Genomic DNA, 20,430 nt, shown 5'->3' with positions numbered 1-20,430 from the left:
TGAGCCACAACTACTCACCCTGCGAGCCACAACTTCTGGGGCCCACGCGCCTAGAGCGCGACAGGAGAAGCCACCGCGGTGAGAATACCGCGCACCGCAACAAAAAGTAGCCCCCACTCGCCGCAGCTAGGGGGAGCCCGCGCGCAGCAACAAAGATCCAACACAGCCAAAAAAAAAATTTTTTTTTTAAAAGCAGTTGCAAAGACTATCCTTAGAAGAATTCAAAAAATTTTTAAGTAACTTAAACATGGGACAAAGGCAAGCACCAGCAAAAAATTATATTTTCAATTTGAGGAATGGACAGTGTTTATATGAACAACAAAGGACAGGAAGAACACATTAATGATGTATCTTGCACTGTTCTCATACACTGCTAGTGGAGTAAAAATTGAGGCAACCTTTCTGGAAAGCATTTTGTCAATACATAAAAGAGCTATAAATGTTCATATACATTGAATCAGTAACCTCTCTCCTAGAATTCTTCAGTAAAGAAATAGAAATGAGGGCAAGGATTATATATAAATATGTTTATCATAAAATTATATATACCATACAACAATGAATAAATCAACATTTATTGATAATAAAGTAGTGCTTAAAAATATCAGTTTTGGGGAATTCCCTGGCAGTCCAGTGGTTAGGACTCAGCGTTTTCACTGCCGAGGGCCTGGTTCAATCCCTGGTCGGGTAACTAAGATCCCATAAGCCACACAGTGAAGCCAAAAAAATAAAATAAAATATCAGTTTTTGGAGCTACACAGACCCGGATCCAGCCACTTACTACATGCATTTATTGGGACGCTAAAAATGTAAATAACAGATATTAAATTATCTTGAGGGGAAAAAAAGAGATGTATCTGTAAAGGTACAGAGCATCACACAGAACCCTAGGGCAGAATGAGGCTAAGCTTCAAGAAGAAACTGGAATTATAAACTGGACAGTCACAGGACCATCTCTTCTCTTTACATATCCACTTCATTCTTCTTTTTCTGCAGACTAGTTTCTCTGTTCTTCAGTCCACATGGTAGATAAAGGTTTCTGAATTCACTACTTCTTCATTGAGGAACCTGTCCAAACAGTACTCTTCTCAGTTCCTGATGGGCAAGAACACGTAGAGAAAATATGGCAGGCCTATGGGTGAGGGAACCTTTAGAGGGTTGGGAACTAGGCAGACTCTCCGAAAGGTGCCTACTTCTTCAGGTGTGGGACCATGGACTAGTTTTATAGTCTCTTTGCAATGCAGTTTCCTCATTTATAAAGATAATAATATCAACAGTAAGGACAACCCTATAGTATAAAAAGTATTTTGCAAGAATATGAAAATATTTCATTCATTAATAATGTTTTCTAGGAATTTTTACTGATACAAAATTTATGACATAATGTATTAGTCAGAATTCTTTAGAGGAAAAGAACCAATAGGATGTATATGTATACATATATATTGAGAGATTTATTATAAAGAATTGGCTTTATTATTGGATTTATTTTAAGGATTATGGAGGTTGGCAAATCCAAAATCTTCAGGGTGGGAAAGCAGCCTGGAGACCCAGGGAAGACTTGATGTAGCTCAAGTCCAAAGGCAGTCTGCTGGCAGAACCCCCTCCTCCTTGGGGGAGGACAGTCTTTTTTCTCTTAAGGCCTTCAACTGATTGGATAAAGCTCCACCCACATTATGGAAGGTAATCTACTTTATCCAAAATCTACTGATTTAAATGTTAGTGTCATCTAAAAATATCTTCACAGAAACATCTAGAATAGTGTTTGACCAAAAACCTGGGTACTGTGGCCTAGCCAAGTTGACTCATAAAATTTACCATCACACATTATATTAAATAAAAAAAGAATAAAGTCCATATACAATATGGTCCCAATTATTTCAAAATTGTAAGGAAATAAAGTTAACACTAGCTTTTTCCTATTCTTGTATTTTCCAAGCCTTCTATAAGGTTCAGTACTTATCCTGTTTATCCTCTTAGTAACATTTAACAATATTAACTACTTTCCTTTTCCAGAATATCCTCTCTTTCTTTCACTTGTAGTTTATAGTATATTCTTTTTATGATACTGTCCAATCTACATCCCTCTCTCTGCAAACATCCCCACTTAGACCCAGCAGTGTGGCCCTGGAGACATGCTCATACTGTGTGATCCTGCTCTCTTGACCACAGCCCCTGAATCAGACACGGACACTTGGCTCTAGGGAAGCAAATCCATTGGCTGGGCTGAGCCGATTAGATGCTTTTTCCTAATAGTAATAAAGTCAGAAAGTCAGTCAGTCTCTGTTACGTGCTTCAATTTGGAAATGACATAGAACTAGGGGTGAGGCTGACATACACATGCCAAAGTAGAGACAGAAAAGAAAGAAGCAGAAATGAGAGACCATGCAACCACAAGAAACAAAGATGGATGGCATGCCTTTAGTTCTGATAGCATTCCAGAGCCTAGCTCCAATCCTTCAGGAGGCCTGGTAGCACTTTCTTTTCCTTGACTTCCACGATACACCCCCCCTCTAGCCTTCGAATAACGTTTTTTGGTTTTTTGTTTGTTTGCTTAAGCTAGTTCAAATGGGTTACTAGAACACTGCACCCCCACAACACAACACACACACACACACACTCACACTCAAGCACATGCTGCCTTAGTTAGACAGTCCCTAAGATGCCCTCTTAACCTCTCGAACTGCTACTTGTCAGATTCTGTTCCAGGTTCATTTTACTCTATCCATTCCTTAAATATTGATGTCTTTAAATTTTTTTTTCCTATAGACCCTCTGTTCTTCTTACTCTGTATCCTCACTGAGGGCAATATCATCCACTCTAATCACTTCGTTCGGCACATCTATGCTGTTGACACCAAACCTGTCCAGGTCTCTTTCATGTATACAGCTGCCGCCTAGATAGTTCCAAATGGCTGTCTTACAGACACATCAAATTCAACATATCTAAAATAGAACTCACCTCCTCCATGCTCCAGCTCCTTTCCACAAATCTGACCCAATTTCAATATTTTCTATCTCTATAAATCAAACTAATATTTCTCACCTTTCCAAATATCTGGAAATTTGGGAATAATCCTTTATTCCACTTTTTCCTCTTTACAGTCACACCCACTTAATCACCATGCCTTGTCAGTCTACCTAACAACTCTCAAATTCACCATTTCTCTCTACTGCCACCTAAAGGTCAGGGGCCAGCAAAGCCTTTTTCTGTAAAGAGCCAGAAAGTAACTATCCTGGGGTTTGTGGACTATACAATCAATGTCACAATTACTCAACTCTGCTGCTGTAGCACAAAAACACCACAGACAATTATGTAATGAATGAACACGGCTGTGTTCCAATAAAGCTTTACTGCATAGCCCCTAAAATTTTGAATAATATAATGTACACGTGTCACAAAATATCATTCTTCTTCCGACTTTATTCAACTATTTAAAAATGTGAAAACCAGGGCTTCCCTGGTGGCACAGTGGTTGAGAATCCGCCTGCCGATGCAGGAGACACGGGTTCATGCCCCGGTCCGGGAAGATCCCACATGCCGCGGAGCGGCTGGGCCCGTGAGCCATGGCCGCTGAGCCTGCGCGTCCGCAGCCTGCGCTCCGCAATGGGAGAGGCCGCAACAGTGAGAGGCCCGCGTACCGCAAAAAAAAAAAAAAAAAAAAAAAAGTGAAAACCATTCACAGTTCACACGTCATATAAAATCAGGCAGCAGGTCTGTCTGCAGTCTCCTGATCTAGGTCCCCATCATCTCTCCCTTACACTGGCAGCATAACCTCTTACTAGGCCTGGCTTACCTGCCTCCAGTCTTGCTTCTCTCCAGTCCATTTTCCATCCTACAGACACAAGAGTATTTCTAAAACACCAATCTAATCTCCTTGAGCAAACAGACCACATTTGTTTTAGTCACTCTGATATCTGGAGGGCTTATGTTATTGCCTAGTACTTATTAGAAATGTGAAGAGATCATATTTGTGGAATTGAATGTCATTACCTTGATTAAAGCTTTTCAGTCAATGAGAAGGAAAAAAGTGTACAACTACAACAGAACAAATATACTTGTCATTATTCTCAGCTGAGATGATTTTCCCCATAGAGAACAGATGAGACTATCCTACAAATTATTAAACTAATGGAGAGTGGAGCAAAGTTTATATGTGATCAATGTATAAAAACCAAGGGCATTAGAGGAAAACACAGGCAGAACACTCTATGATATAAATCACAGCAAGATCCTTTTTGACCCACCTCCTAGAGAAATGGAAATAAATACAAAAATAAACAAATGGGACCTAATGAAACTTAAAAGCTTTTGCACAGCAAAGGATACCACAAACAAGACCAAAAGACAACCCTCAGAATGGGAGAAAATAGTTGCAAATGAAGCAACTGACAAAGGATTAATATCCAAAATTTATAAGCAACTCATGCAGCTCAATAACAAAAAAACAAACAACCTAATCCAAAAATGGGCAGAAGACCTAAACAGACATTTCTCCAAAGAAGATATACAGATTGCCAACAAACCCATGAAAGAATGCTCAACATCATTAATCATTAGAGAAATGCAAATCAAAACTACAATGAAATATCATCTCACACCGGTCAGAATGGCCATCGATCAAAAAATCTACAAACAATAAAGGCTGGAGAGGGTGTGGAGAAGAGGGAATCCTCTTGTACTGATGGTGGGAATGTAACTTGATACAGCCACTATGGAGAACAGTATGGAGGTTCCTTAAAAAACTACAAATAGAACTACCATACACCCAGCAATCCCACTACTGGGCATATACCCTCAGAAAACCATAATTCAAAAAGAGTCATGTACCAAAAAGTTCATTGCAACTCTATTTACAATAGCCAGGACATGGAAGTAACCTAAGTGTCCATCAACAGATGAATGGATAAAGAAGATGTGGCACATACATACAATGGAATATTACTCAGCCATAAAAAGAAATGAAACTGAGTTATTTGTAGTGAGGTGCATGGACCTGGAGTCTGTCATACAGAGTGAAGTAAATGAGAAGGAGAAAAACAAATACCATATGCTAACACATATATATGGAATCTAAGAAAAAAAAATGTCATGAAGAGACTAGGGGTAGGACAGGAATAAAACACAGACCTACTAGAGCATGGACTTCAGGATATGGGGAGGGGTAAGGGTAAGCTGGGATGAAGTGAGAGAGTGGCATGGACATATATACACTACCAAACGTAGGGTGGATAGCTAGTGGGAAGCAGCCGCGTAGCACAGGGAGATCAGCTTGGTGCTTTGTGACCACCTAGAGGGGTGGGATAGGGAGGGTGGGAGGGAGGGAGATGCAAGAGGGAGGAGATATGGGAACATATGTATACGTATAACTGATTCAGTTTGTTGTAAAGCAGAAACTTACCACCATTGTAAAGCAATTATACTCCAATAAAGATGTTAAAAAAAAAAGGGCATTTTTATATTCCAGCTACAAAAAGTTAGAATATTTGAATTTTAATAGGATATCATTTACAATAGTAACAAAAATAAATAAATAAACTAGAAATAAATCCAACAAAAGATATGCTTGATCCATATGGAGAAAATTACAAAACTTCACTGAAATGCATTTAAGAAAACATAAATAAATAAGATTTACCATTTTCAAACATAAGAAATTCAATATTGTCAGGCTATTAATTCTCTCCATATTAATTTATAAATTCACTGCAATTTCAGTTAAAGTCCAGACAGGTTTTCACATGGAAATTAGAGGGCTGATTCTAAACTGTATATTGAAAACAAATATTCAAAAATAGCCAACACAGTCTTGAAGAATATGATAGAGAACTTCCATAAACAGATACCAAGACTTATTCTAAAGCAACTATACCAATTAAGAAAGGTGATAATATTGCTAAGGAGATAGATAAACAGGCCAGTGAAACAAAACAGAGAACCCAGAATTAGACCCATACATATATGGGAACTTGATATGTAACATAAGTGGCATTATAGATAAGTGGAGAAGGATAAACTATTCAAAAAATGGCACAAGGTCAGTTAATTAGTTATATAAAACATTACATCAGACCCATACCTCACAGCACATACAAGGCAACTGAAGGTGGATCAAAAACTTAAATGTGAAAGGACAACTTCATCTTTCCAATTAAAAAAAAAACGCAGAAGGATTTTTCTTTTAGAACTAGACAAAATAGAAAGTACACGAAGACGGATAAATAAAAACAGCAAGAATTCTGAAAAAATATTTATAAAACTACAATAAATATAATAGTATAGTACTTGCACAAAATATTAGATATATCAATTCTAAATCAAATTATGGACATAGACCCAAATATATACCTATATTTAATATATGATAAAAGTGACAGTTCAAGGCAGTAGGGAAAAATGGATTATTCAATAAATGGTGCCATGGGCTTCCCTGGTGGCGCAGTGGTTGGGAATCTGCCTGCCAATGCAGGGGACACCGGTTCGAGCCCTGGTCTGGGAAGATCCCACATGCCGCGGAGCAACTGGGCCCGTGAGCCACAATTACTGAGCCTGTGCGTCTGGAACCTGCCCGTCTGGAGCCTGTGCTCCGCAACAAGAGAGGCCGTGACAGTGAGAGGCCCGTGCACCGCGATGAAGAGTGGCCCTCGCTCGCCACAACTAGAGAAAGCCCTAGCACAGAAACAAAGACCCAACACAGCCAAAAATAAATAAATTAATTAATTAATTAACTAAAAAAAAAAAAGAAACCATGGTAGAAAGCCATCCTAATATTACACAAAACCATGAAACTATGAAATAAAAGATTGATACATAAAAAGAAAAATTTCTCCTTGGAAAAAGAGTCAGAAGAGAAGTAATGATTAGGGAAACATACTTCCAAATCACACCACAGTCAAAAGGCAAATTTCACCACAACATAAAAGCCTTCAAAAACTAGTAAGTAACCCAAGAGGAAAAAAAAAAATATGCCCACACAAAAATTTACGCAAAAATATCCATGGCAACGTTATTCAGAATAACTAAAAGGTGAAATCAAATGTCCAACAACAGATGAAAGCATAAATAAAATGTGGTATATCCATCCAATGGAATATTACTCCACAATAAAAAGGAATGAATTACTGATACATGCTATAAAATGGATGAATCTTAACACATTATGCTAAGTGAAAAAAGCTATTCACAACAGACTACATATGTATGCTTCCATTTGCATGAGATGACAATAGTAGGCAAATCTCTAGAGTGGATTAGTGGTTGCCTAGGGGTGCCTAGGGATTGGGGGAAAATAGAGAACAACTGCTATGGGTATGCGGTTCCTTTGGGGGATGATTAAAATGTTCTAAAGTTGATTGTGGTGATGGTTGTACAATACTATGAATACACTGAAAGCCACTGAATTGTATATTTTAAATGGGTGAATTGTATGGTATATGAATTACATCTCAGTAAGCTGTTGTATGTTAAAAACAAAAAAAAAGTAGAGGTAAGAGAATTTCTGCTTCTGCCCATAAATGATTAACTGTTGTTAAAAAAAAAAAAAAAAAAAGCTGTTCCACTGTAAACAACCACTGTAAACAACAAAAAAGCTGTTCCACTGTAAACTAGACAAATTATACGAAAGAACTGTTTTCAGATACTGAAAAACAAATAGCACAGGACTGTGATTCATGAGAAAAGGGAAAACAAATGAGATGAGCCCTATGACTGCCCTGGCTTACTGCTAGAGGCAGTCTCCAGGCTGTAGCACAGGAGGAGGAAGCAAAACAAAGTCCAACAGTCTCACTGAGTTGAGGGGAGAGAAACAGGAGTTCCCAGAGGTCAAAGCAGCAATAATTTTCAAGAGAGTACTGAAAAGAGGACTCTGCACAGAGAAAAGAGCCCCGTGGGGGTGCAGGGGTCTCTGCAAATCATTGGCTGAGTACTAACCTGTGCATACACAGGATGAAAATCCACCAGGCTGGGGGAAAAACTATTGGAAAGCAGTAGGCCAAATAATTCCCAAAGCTTACACAGGCCTGTAATTGCTTTCCCACCAGGCAGAGTGCTGAGGGAATTGGGTAGTCTTTGGAAGGTTATCACCTTAGTAGTGAGGCTAAATTAGCTCTAGACTATGGTTATTCTAGACCTACTCTAGCAAGCCTAAAAAGATTAAACTGACAAATAATTTAATTGTACACTAGACCAAAGACCCAATAGGAACTTCCAGATATAAAATATATAGTATCTAAAATCATATCTCATTCTACTTGATGAGTTTACCAGAAAATTAGACATTGCAGAAGACCAGTGAATTTGAAGATGTAGCAATAGAAACTATCCAAAATGAAGCACAAAGAGCAGACACACTGCAATCATCATCATCATCATCATCATAGCATTAGTTATTTACAAGTGACCAGTGTTAAACAAATCTAACATACATGAGATTGAAGTTCCAGAAGGGGATGATGTAAGAGAAGAAGGGAGAAAAAAATATTTCTAGAAATAATGCTGGAACACTATACAAAAATAATAATGTATTCTGAGTATTATAACATATGTAGATGTAAAATGTATGACAACAATAATACATGGAGGGAAAAGGGAAAAATGAAGTATACTGTTGCTATACTTGAAATGGTATAACATTATTTGAAGGTAGAGCAAGGACTTAAAGAAAAAAAAAGAAAACCAAAGAGGTATAGTTTTTAAAAATTAGTAAAACACCAACAATCTGATAGGAAAAAAAATAGAGAAAGTCTTCGAATTGGCAGTACTGGAATAGTCAACTTTTAAATAAATTACGCTGTTAATATACTGGAACATCACGCACATGTGAAAAAAATCAGATAGCTCTCTGTATAAAACATGGAAAATGCTAATACGGAGAGGCAATATAACAGTAGTATAGTATCACTTCATAGCAGAACTGCCTGGGTCTGAATCCAGGCTCTGTTAGGTACTTGCATAGTCATTTTGGGCTAGTTACTTATCTTCCCTCTGCCTCAGTTTCTTCTGCAAACCAGTGACGATACTCATGGGATTTTATGGAGATTAAAAGTCATGTAAGGCATTTAGACAATCGCAAGCACAAAATTAGTATTCATTAATTTTTGGGTAAAAGAAAAGGAAAATCTCCACAATATATTTCTACATTAAAAAAGCAAGGTCCAGAACGGTATGTTGCCATTTGTATGAAAAATAAAGTATATAAATATATGCCTACAAAAGTGAAGACTAAATAAGAAACTTCTAACAATGAATCCCTCTGGAAATGAGATTCTCATAGCTGTGGAACAGAAAAAGCAGAGAAACTGTACTCTCCTTTTCACATTTTTATGTAAATAATGAATTTTCTACAATCTATTACCTGTTCATATAAATTAATTTAAAATGAAGATTTAATAATAAGTACTTATAAAATCAGGAAAATGTGCTCTTCAAACACAGGTAAAAAGAAATAAAGTAGCAAACCAACCTGACTTTTTGTTTTTTTGCGGTACGTGGGCCTCTCACTGTTGTGGCCTCTCCCGTTGCGGAGCACAGGCTCCGGACGCGCAGGCTCAGCGGCCGTGGCTCACGGGCCCAGCTGCTCCGTGGCACATGTGGGATCTTCCCGGACCAGGGCACGAACCCGTGTCCCCTGCATCGGCAGGCGGACTCTCAACCACTGCGCCACCAGGGAAGCCCCCAACTTCACTTTTTAATTAACTGTGTTTCTTCCGAGAATTACTATAATGATCAGTTTCCTTGGCTCTTGAAGCCTTTTCTGGTCTCTCTCATTTGTGACCTACTTTTCTAACTCTTACTTCTTGCCTTGCTTTTATTGTTTCATGATCTCACAGATATCTTCCTTTTTAATCTACAATAAACTACATTATGATGCAATATCTTATGTTCTTTTTTTCCCCAAAGACTTCATTATGCTTAATTTTTTATTTATATTAGGAAGATAGAGGAAAGGAAAGGTGATCAAATCAGCATTTGATTTCAGTCAACAACTTAATGTTTAAAAGAAATATTTGTCACTATTGCACATGTATGTACACATTACCTTCTCAAGGCATATAAAAGCTTTTTTTGTATTTTAAGAACACACATATCTATTTCAAAAATTTTATTATTGCAAAGATTATTCAAAAATCACAAAGTATGATATGAAAAGAGTTTTCTCTGTAAGCTCTGGAGTTTGTCTATAGGTTTAAAGACAGCTTGTGGGACTTCCCTGGTGGAGCAGTGGTTAAGAATCCACCTGCCAATGCAGGGGACAGGAGTTCGAGCCCTGGTCTGGGAAGATCCCACATGCCACGGAACAACTAAGCCTGAGCGCCACAACTACTGAGCCTGCGCTCTAGAGACGGGGAGCCACAACTACTGAGCCCTCGAGCCACAACTACTGCCTGCACGCCTAGAGCCCATGCTCCGCAACAAGAAAAATCACCGCAATGAGAAGCCCGCGCACCGCAATGAAGAGTAGCCCCTGCTCGCTGCAACTAGAGGAAGCCCGCGTGCAGCAACGAAGACCCAATGCAGCCAAAAATAAATAAATATATATATATATTTTTTAAAAAAGACAGCCTGTGACTCACTAGCTATGTTACTCTAAGTCATTTATCCTTCCTCTATGTCAGTTTCCTAATCTGTAAACTTGAATTAATAGTAGTAATTTAATTAATTAATTAAAACATTGGGATGTTTTAAGAGCAGACTAAATGAGGTAATAAACATTTCAAACATACTCTAAGTCATTTATCCTTCCTCTATGTCAGTTTCTTAATCTGTAAACTTGAATTAATAGTAGTAATTTAATTAATTAATTAAAACATTGGGATGTTTTAAGAGCAGACTAAATGAGGTAATAAACATTTCAAACAATGTCTGACCCACAGTAAGACCTTAATAAATGTTAATAAAGATAATAATATAACTATTATTATTATTAAAAGTAGTGAAAGTATATGCCCTAGTTGGGAATGGGTTAGCCTATAAAGTGTGAGATGTCACTAATTTTTTAAAAATGAAATTTATCTAAAACTTGCTTAATGTTATTAAATTAAGTATATAATTAGAACTCATTATATGCCATATTATTTAAAAATTAATAAAAATTAATAAATTAAAAATTATAAAATAAATTTTAAAATTAAATAAATAAATTTATAATATTATATAATAAATAAATATTATACTATAATAAATATATTTATTTATTAAATAAATAAATTTTAAAATTAATAAAAATTCTTTTATTTCTGGAAAGAACATGCAGACATAAATACAAAAGGAGTGCTTTATTTTTTATTTTAGATTATTCTTCAAAAGACTATGTTCTTAATATCTGATGTCCCTTACTTCTTATTTTTTCCCAATTCAGGCTACAAAAAATTCCAACAAATAATATGAGAGCAATAATCATTATCTTGGCCAATGGATGAAGCTACTTAATACCTGGAGAAATGTCATAACACTTTCTATCTTGCATTACTGGAAAAAATTCTTCTAGCATATCAAATAATTGTTTGGAGCCATACTGTTTCAATCTCCCTTTTTGTATTATTAACATATCTTTAAAAGATTCAAAGAATCGAACTGCAAAAGAACTGAGACAGCAATGTTGGAGAAATATAAAATATACTCTAAGGATCAAGAGTTGATTTTACTGGCTGGAGGTTGGTTTGTTCGTTCTGCGGACCAGTCCCTTAATTTAAGAAAAAAGTTAATAACTATGAAGAATCTAAGGGGACTTCTCTGGTGGCACAGTGGTTAGGAATCCGCCTGCCAGTTCAGGGGACACAGGTTCGATCCCTGGTCCGGGAAGATCCCACATGCCACAGAGCAACTAGGCCCATGTGCCACATCTACTGAGCCTGTGCTCTAGAGCCCATGAGCCACAACTACTGAACCGACATGCCACAACTACTGAACCCGGGCCCCTAGAAACTGTGCTCTGCAACGAGAAGCCACCGCAATGAGAAGCCCGCGTACCGCAACAAAGAGTAGCCCCTGCTCACTCCAGCTAGAGAAAGCCCACGCGCAGCACTGAAGACCCAATGCAGCCATAAGTAAATAAATAAATAAATAAATAAAAAGAATCTAAGGAATCAGACTTCCTTGATATTTTTGAAGGGGTTGAAGAAAGTACATTTTTTTCCTCAAAAATATTTGGGGAATTTCAATAAAATGCAATATCCCTCACTTATCTAATGGATCAGAATCTCTGGGAGTAAGGTGCAGAAACTGCACTTTACAGAAGCCCCAAGTAATTTTTCTGGCTTACTGTCATTTTAAGAACAAATGAATAATGAAACAGAAAAGGTTCATTTAAAAGGCTCCATGTAAGTGAACCTTGTCCAGATTTCAAGTTAAGAACATGAAGTGAGGAGTGAGTGAAGTAGTTGTTCCAAGCCAAAGGGATGGCCTGAGAGATAACTCAGTTTCCAGAGAAGTTTCAGCATCCTAGACTCTAGAAATAAACACACCTGTCCTGAATAAGCAGTAGGCGCACAAGCAGATGGAAACAACTGTCAACCAAAACTGCTATTAATTAGAAAAACACTAGGCTTACATTGTTTAATTCTTATCCCACTTTCCAATATATATTTTTTTCATTACCCACTTTGGAAATACAAGCCTCGTAAGTACTATAATACTAATTGGCAGAGAAGAGGACCAAAACACCTTAAGCAAAGGAAGGTACTTTTGTTTTCAATCATAACAAGGATTTTTTTTTTTAAGTAAAAAATTTTAAAAGTCATTTTCGTTTTTTTGTACTGCATTATTACAACCAAACATTTATAAACACAGAACCTTCATGTACGGGAGTGTTTCTTTCAAAACAACTAACCAAAGACAATCATTCAAATTTTGGAAGTTTATTCAAACTTAGAGTGGACACGTAAAAGAAGAAACTTAATTTTCCAAGATTAATTCTAATGTAACTGGTCAGTTTCCACATCTGTAAAATGATAATTTGAGACTAGGTGATTTTTAAAGTCCTGTCTAAGCTCAAATTCTAAAACTGTATGATATATAAATTCCTCAAACTTTGAATTAAAAATTAGTTGTTCAAAAACTGTAATGTAAGAATATTCTGATAATTCAAATAACCCTGAAGTGTTAAAATATTGATAGCTGCATCCCATAAACAATCCAGCAGTACTGTTTTCAGACTTCCGGTTAGCATGTGTTCTGAATGAATGATGAGCAACAACTACTTTCTCTTTCTTGGACTGCTAATATTAATAGCTTGCAACATAGCTACTCAACGAGGAGTTACAAAAGGCTCTATCATTATGGAATCTGGAAAATCTCATAAAAATAAGAGAAATATCATTAGCTAACCAGTTAATATTATAAGTCAATGACAATCTTAAATTCTGAAGCATTTAGATTAAATAAACTTGAGGTATTTATCTATTATGCAAAACAGGCAGCACTACTTTACAATCTGAATATTACTGTGTATCTCCTTAGGTTAAACAGGAAAAAAAAAATGTTCATGGTACTCTTCCCTCATAATTCTGCCATTCTTACTATGCACATTACATACTTTCCATGTTCCTGTAAGAGAGATGCACTGCACAGAAATGTCCATGAGGACAAGGGTTTATCTATACTGAAATTAAGTCTGAGATAAGTAAGCTTACCATAATGGAGTTTTATACAGAATGTGTATTTCTCAGTGTGAGATGATTTTGTGCTGTAATGGAAAAAAAATCAAGGGAGTCTGATTCCTTAGATTCTTCTTAGTTATTAACTTTATTCTTAAATTAAGGGACTGGTCTGCAGAATGAACAAACCTCCTTACAATTTAAAAGGCAGATAACTAACACAACATTGTAAACCAACTATACATTTTAAAATAAGAATTTTAGAAAGACAGATAAAAAATCAGTCTAAGAATAAATTTTGCTTCTATATAAAAAAAGAATTAGCTTTTAAATCTAACATTTACAGACCATGAGAAACTGAAAACTGGGAGGCCAGAAGAAGTAGGCAAAATATAAAAGTTTACTGTTAAAAACTCATCCCCAGCTGTCAGGCTGATCTTGCTGTCATATTTACCATTTTTACAAACCCACTAGTCTGACAAAGAACCCTAATTTTAAGAATAACTTTAAAACCATTTGTAAAGCGAATTCAACAATAATACTGTAGCTCAAAGTGATAGTTCAGATCAGTGATCCAAAAGCTAATTAAACTGTGTCTATCAGCAAATTAGCAACCACACCCCTTAAAAAGAGCAGTCAGGCGGTGCTCCATTAACTTCCACAAAGGGTGGCTTTCATTTAAAATTCATTACTTCATTGCCTGAACGACCATGTTTGTTTCATAAACATTGTCTCGGGATAAAGCCAATGACTTTACCTACGCCTGAAACAGAAATCAGTCTGGGGAAAGGCACCATATAAAACGGGTGAATCTTAGTCATCCAACTATTAATTATAAGGACATTACATTAAGTAATCATAATTATATTCTGTGCATCACAAGAATTAAAACCGCTTAGAAACTCAACCAAAGCCCCATGATAATGTATTACTCCACGAATAGTGTTTACTTTAGGTTCCAAGAAAGGTATTACTATTAAAATAAAGTTTGACGACTAAGTCTAAAGGTTTCCCCCATCGTTTCATTATTTTTTTTTAAAGCTAGAAAGGGCCTGTTTGCGGGTACTGTGAAAACCTGTGGGAAGAGAGGTTTGGAAGGGGAACGGCCAAATTCAAATAACTGCAGACAGCAACAACGGCTCGGAGTCCTTTAACTCCCCTAGGCTGAGCCGGGCGAGGACAGGGACCCTTACCTGCCAGCGGCCATAGGTGAGGAGGATCATGGAGATGGGGATGGCGGTGCCGGACATGGCATGGGTGGAGGGCATGCTGTACTCTGAGTTGTAGAAAACCTCCAACTTGACCACGGGCGGCGAGGCGGGCCGCGGCCAGCGGATGATGTCCTTGGTGCACTGGCCCAGGTACATGGCCAGCACCCAGATGACCACGAGCCTCCGGCCCACTAGGGCGTCCAGGTTCCAGATCCAGAAGGGGAAGAAAAGGATGTAAAAGAGTTCATTGCCCAGCTCCGTGCCGAAGCAGAACAGGTAGTAGAGAGGCATGTTGCTCACGTGGGCCAACTGACCCTCCTCGCCCGTCAGCGAGTTGCGGCGCAGGACCCCCGCGCGGCGCTGCGAGGCCGGGCCCAGCTGGGTCGCCCGCCCGTTCCGCACGCCGTTGGGGGCGCCGCCGCCGCCTGGCTTGGCTGGGCACTGATTGCGGTCGCTCCCGGGCGGCGTGGGGCCCCCGGACGCCCCCAGCTGCCGCTCTCGGCGCCTGGATTCTCCGGCGAGGGGCGCCTCCGCCTTCTCATCCTCCCTTGGGTCGGCGGCAGCTGTGGCGGTGCGGCTCACCGGCGCTTCCACCCCGCACAGCCGCTGAAAACGAGCCACTTTCTGCGGGTCCTGCAAACTGCCGACCAGCTGGACCAGCCGCTGCCTCAACGACATGATAACGGGACCGCGCGGTCCACGGGCCGGAGGACGGCGGCGGGAGGGTGGACCGGCCGCCGGTGCAGCCCCGATCTGTCTCCGCGCGCCTGGCCGGCGGCGCCTCCCTCCACCCGCTCGGGTCTGCCGGGTGACGGCGCCACAGGCCTCAGCGGCCGCCGCGCGCCCCCGCGCCCGCGCGCCCGCGCGCCCCTCCCGCGCCGCTCGCCCCTCCCGCGCCGCTCGCCCCTCCCGCGCCGCGCGCCGCTCCGCCACTGCCCGCGGCCTCCACGCGCCGGCGCGCGCCGCGCCCCGCCCCGCCCCCATGGCCACTGTGGAAGGGGGCCCGGCCGCTTGGGTCCGCCCCCGAGCTCACACGGGCGGCGTCAGGGCGCCTGAGGCTCGGCGGGGCCGCGGCCTTGAGGTTCTCCTTATTAATACCCACCAGGCGTCGCGGCTCTCGGCGGGCGGGAGTTTGCGCGTCCTCCTTCTCCAACTTCAGCCCTCTTTCCCCGCCAGCTGGGGTTGCTGGCTTCTCTTGGTCCAGCGTTGACTGGGAGAGGCCACGATCCTGGTGCCAGGTTCGGCGGTGCCAGTGGCCAAGCACCCGGACTACCTGCTGGCACAGAATCAAATGGTGAATGAAGGCTGAGTAACCACCAGACGTCCGGAATCGTTCGACTCAAGGAATAACAAGTAATTACGGAGCTGTCCCTGACGATTGGTGTCCTGAAAGCCACGTGCCAGTTGACTAGTGGTGACAAGAGTAGATATAGATTCCAGGACAATAGCGTGTCATTGATTGTCAAAAGTTCACAAATAGCCGAAGTAAAACCAATAAATCACTGAAGTAGTAATTAGTGAAAGGGTATTGTGCACACACCAAAAAACAGTTTGCAAACTGGAATCACTCAAACCAAAACATGGAGTGAGGCTCAGGCATATATTGTTATAAAGCAGCTTATATAGTGAGAAGGCAGTGATGTTTTCTTCTTCATAGTGATTGGTTAAAATAGTAGAATTTTCAGTGGTTACCTCATATCAACCTTGAGAAACAGTTCAAGTTTTGTTTATAATTTCCAAAGGCATAAGCAAGAAATGACTAAATTGGTTTTGTCTGCCCAGGGAACTTTCAAGACTGGCCTTTGTTTGGTTTTAAGAGATCACAGTTATTATTGACTTACATATAGAATTTCCTTTTAATAAATTCTAATAGCTAGCAGGGTTGCACAGAAGATACATAATTGGTGGCTGAACACAGGGTGTAGATTTTTGAGTTTGATAAGGCTGGTTGAGAGACTTAACTTTCATGTTTCACAAGTTACAAACATGACTTCTAGAAAGAATGGTTTTTTATCAGAAGGGCTCTGAACTCTAATTCCAGGAAGTTATTTCAGGTACAGTGAATGTCTATAATTTTAAAATTTGAACTTCTTCCAAGAAACAGGCTGGAAAATTCCCCTGCCTTATGTCATTAGAAATATTTTCTTCTTTCCCAGGGAGAATTATTCTCTTTCTTCCACTTCACTTGCCAGGCCGTGGCCATGGAAAGATGAATAAATCATCAACCGTGTGCTCAAGTTGCTCACAGTATAAATGGGAGACAGAGATAGATCCACCTCTGGAGTACAGAGCAGATGGTAAGTGCTAAAATTGAGTCATAAACAACATGCTCTGGAAAAAAGAAACAAGTTGACTAGGGACAGCAAGAAAGGTGTTAAAAGGTGATCCAATTGAGCTGGATCATAATTGAGGAGCAAGATATAAGTGGAGAAGTCCATCTGAGGAAGAGAGAAAATGAATAAAGACAGGGGATGGAAATGTGCAAAGATGTCTTTGGTAAACAATTAATAGCTCATAGAATACAGAGTAGGAAGGGTAAGTGGCTGGAATGGGGTTAGAAACAGAAGATAAGACCAGATTGTAAAGGCTGGAGATTTTATTTTGTAAGCAGTGGGGAGCCATCGGAGGCCTTTAAGCTAGGCAGTGACACTAGCAGAACTGTGCTTTAGAAAGATGACTAGGAAGGAAATCAGCATTGAATTGCCAGAGGTTAGAGACCAAAGGCCAGGTAAATCATTAGAAGATGATTACAGTAATCAGGCGAGAGAGATGAGTGCCTGAACTAGAATCGGGTTCTGGGAATTGGAAGGAAGGGATTTGAAAGGATTTCATTTGAATTCAGAGATCTGCAGGCAAATAATAGTCCATCCCTGATTGGAAATTATTGTGTCTAATATTGAGACATTTCTAATCTAGTGAGGAAGACAAAACATGAAAAAAAAAAACATGCAAATATATTCAAAGATGTAAAGCCAGGCATAATAAACAGTTCTAGGAAGTGAGATACAAGCAATCACTATGTGGAGTGAGAGGCAGAGAGGTGGCATTGGGTTAGCTGTGACTGGTTCTGTGAAACAGATGGTTAGCTGGCATAGTCAAGGAGCAACTTTGTTCGTAGAGAGAAATGTCGAACAGCCTCAGTGAGGCACTTTACACATGCTTTTCTGTGAAAATAATTTGATTGTAGGGGAATTATTCCGATTTATCCAAGAAATTTTTATTCTGGCGATTAGTCTAAAGATAGCAGAAAAAGAGGAAAATATATGAAACAAAGTAGAAGGTGACCTTTACAGATCTTACTCTATTTGCAGTGGGGGGTCCTGATAAACCGATCATAAATTGAAAATATCGTAAGTTAAAAATGCATTTAATACACCTAACCTACCCATCATCTTAGCTTAGCCTAGCCTACCTTTAAAGGTGCTCAGAACACTTACGTTAGCCTACAGTTGGCCAAAATCACCTAACACAAAGCCTATCTTATAATAAAGTGTTTAATATCTCATGTAATTTATTGTGTACTATAGTGAAAGTGAAAAACAGAATGGCTGTATGGATACAGAATGGTTATAAGTGTCTCAGCTGTTTACCCTTATGATCTAGTGGCTGACTGGGAGCTGCAGCTCCCTGCCCTACCCAGCCTTTTGTACTGCATATCCCTAGCCCCGGAAAAGATCAAATTCAAATTTGAGGTATGGTGTCTACTGAATGTGTAATATTTTGCACCATGATAAAGTCAAAAAATCTTAAATCGAACCATCACACACTGGGGACTGTCTGTGTATTCCATGGCTAAATTATGACTCCTTCAGCACTGGCAGATTTTATCAGAATGCAATATTCGCTTTAAAGGCAATGGAGGCAAAAATGATGGGGAAATGTGAATTTGGCCTACAACTGCACTAAAGAGGAAAAAGAATGCAAGTTGACCAAACTTGAAGAGGCTAACACTGTCCTGCTGGTGCAATAAATCTGTTAATGATAAGGACAAAGTCTTAGTTGTAAACCAAAACACCACAGTGGAAAGAATAGTAGTTTTGGTGGATTCTATTCACATTCGCTCTGAACTTTTTATAATAGAATATCTTAAAACTTAACAGAAATTTAACTATATCAGAAGATTTAAATTTAAACATTCTGTGGCAAGCATTTTTAAAATAAAGCATAAACATTTTTTAAAAGAAAAAAATATTGCTCCTAAGTAAGGATATGACTATATGGGTGTGATTCAGTGTCTTGCCTGCAAAGCCAAAAATGTCTTAATCCGTGTCCTACAATTAACATGTTAAACAAATTTTGTTATATCCCTCTCACTCTGTACTTCAGTTTAACTTTATGTAATGTTGAAACATTCTTTTTTTAAATTTCATTTTATTTATTTTTTTATACAACAGGTCCTTATTAGTCATCAATTTAATACACATCAGTGTATAAATGTCAATCCTAATTGCCCAATTCATCACACCACCACCACCACCCCCTGCCACTTTCCACCCTTGGTGTCCATACGTTTGTTCTCTACATCTGTGTCTCAATTTCTGCCCTGCACACTGGTTCATCTGTACCATTTTTCTAGGTTCCACATATATGCATTAATATACAATATTTGTTTTTCTCTTTCTGACTTACTTCACTCTGTATGACAGTCTCTAGATCCACCCACGTCTCTACAAATGACCCAATTTCGTTCCTTTTTATGGCTGAGTAATATTCCATTGTATATATGTACCACATCTTCTTTATCCATTCGTCTGTCAATGGGCATTTAGATTGCTTCCATGACCTGGCTATTGTAAATACTGCTGCAATGAAATTGGGGTGCATGTGTCTCTTTGAATTATGGTTTTCTCTGGGTACGTGCCCAGTAGTGGGATTGCTGGATCATATGGTAATTCTATTTTTAGTTTTTTAAGGAACCTCCATACTGTTCTCCATAGTGGCTGTATCAATTTACATTTCCACCAACAGTGCAAGAGGGTTCCCTTTTCTCCACACCCCTACCAGCATTTATTGTTTGTAGATTTTCTGATGATGCCCATTCTAAGTGGTGTGAGGTGATACTTTATTGTCATTTTTACTTACATTTCTCGAATAATTAGTGATGTTGAGCAGCTTTTCATGTGCTTCTTGGCCATCTGTATGTCTTCTTTGGAGCAATGTCTATTTAGATCTTCTGCCCATTTTCGGATTGGGTTGTTTGTTTTTTTTAATATTGAGCATCATGAGCTGTTTATATATTTTGGAGATTAATCCTTTGTCTGTTGATTCATTTGCAAATATTTTCTTCCATTCTAAGGGTTGTCTTTTCATCTTGTTTATGGTTTCCTTTGCTGTGCAAAAGCTTTTAAGTTTCATTAGGTCCCATTTGTTTATTTTGTTTTTTATTTTCATTACTCTAAGAAGTGGATCAAAAAAGATCTTGCAGTGATTTATTTATGTCAAAGAGTGTTCTTCCAATATTTTCCTCTAAGAGTTTTATAGTGTCCGGTCTTACATAGTTAGGTCTCTAATCCATTTTGAGTTTATTTTTGTGTATGGTGTTAGGGAGTGTTCTAATTTCATTATTTTACATGTAGCTGTCCAGTTTTCCCAGCACCACATTTTGAAGAGACTGTCTTTTCTCCACT

At 39.1% G+C, this 20,430-nt stretch overlaps 1 protein-coding gene across 1 annotated transcript in view; it reads right to left on the bottom strand.

Moving 5' to 3' along the window:
* SGPP1 (sphingosine-1-phosphate phosphatase 1) overlaps positions 1–15,634 on the bottom strand; it is a 36,150-nt gene extending 20,516 nt beyond the window's left edge. Inside the window, exon 1 of the mRNA XM_059059089.2 lies at positions 14,786–15,634. Within this exon, the coding sequence (XP_058915072.1) occupies positions 14,786–15,481 (696 nt within the window). The 5' untranslated portion in view covers positions 15,482–15,634. The remainder of the gene's footprint in view (positions 1–14,785) is intronic.
* Positions 15,635–20,430: the final 4,796 nt, after the last annotated feature.

The sequence above is a fragment of the Kogia breviceps genome, chromosome 3 (genome assembly GCF_026419965.1).
Source record: "Kogia breviceps isolate mKogBre1 chromosome 3, mKogBre1 haplotype 1, whole genome shotgun sequence".
In the NCBI taxonomy this organism is placed as follows: domain Eukaryota; kingdom Metazoa; phylum Chordata; class Mammalia; order Artiodactyla; family Physeteridae; genus Kogia; species Kogia breviceps.
Note: the sequence above shows the minus strand (reverse complement) of the source record. Positions and strands in the feature narration are given on the sequence as shown.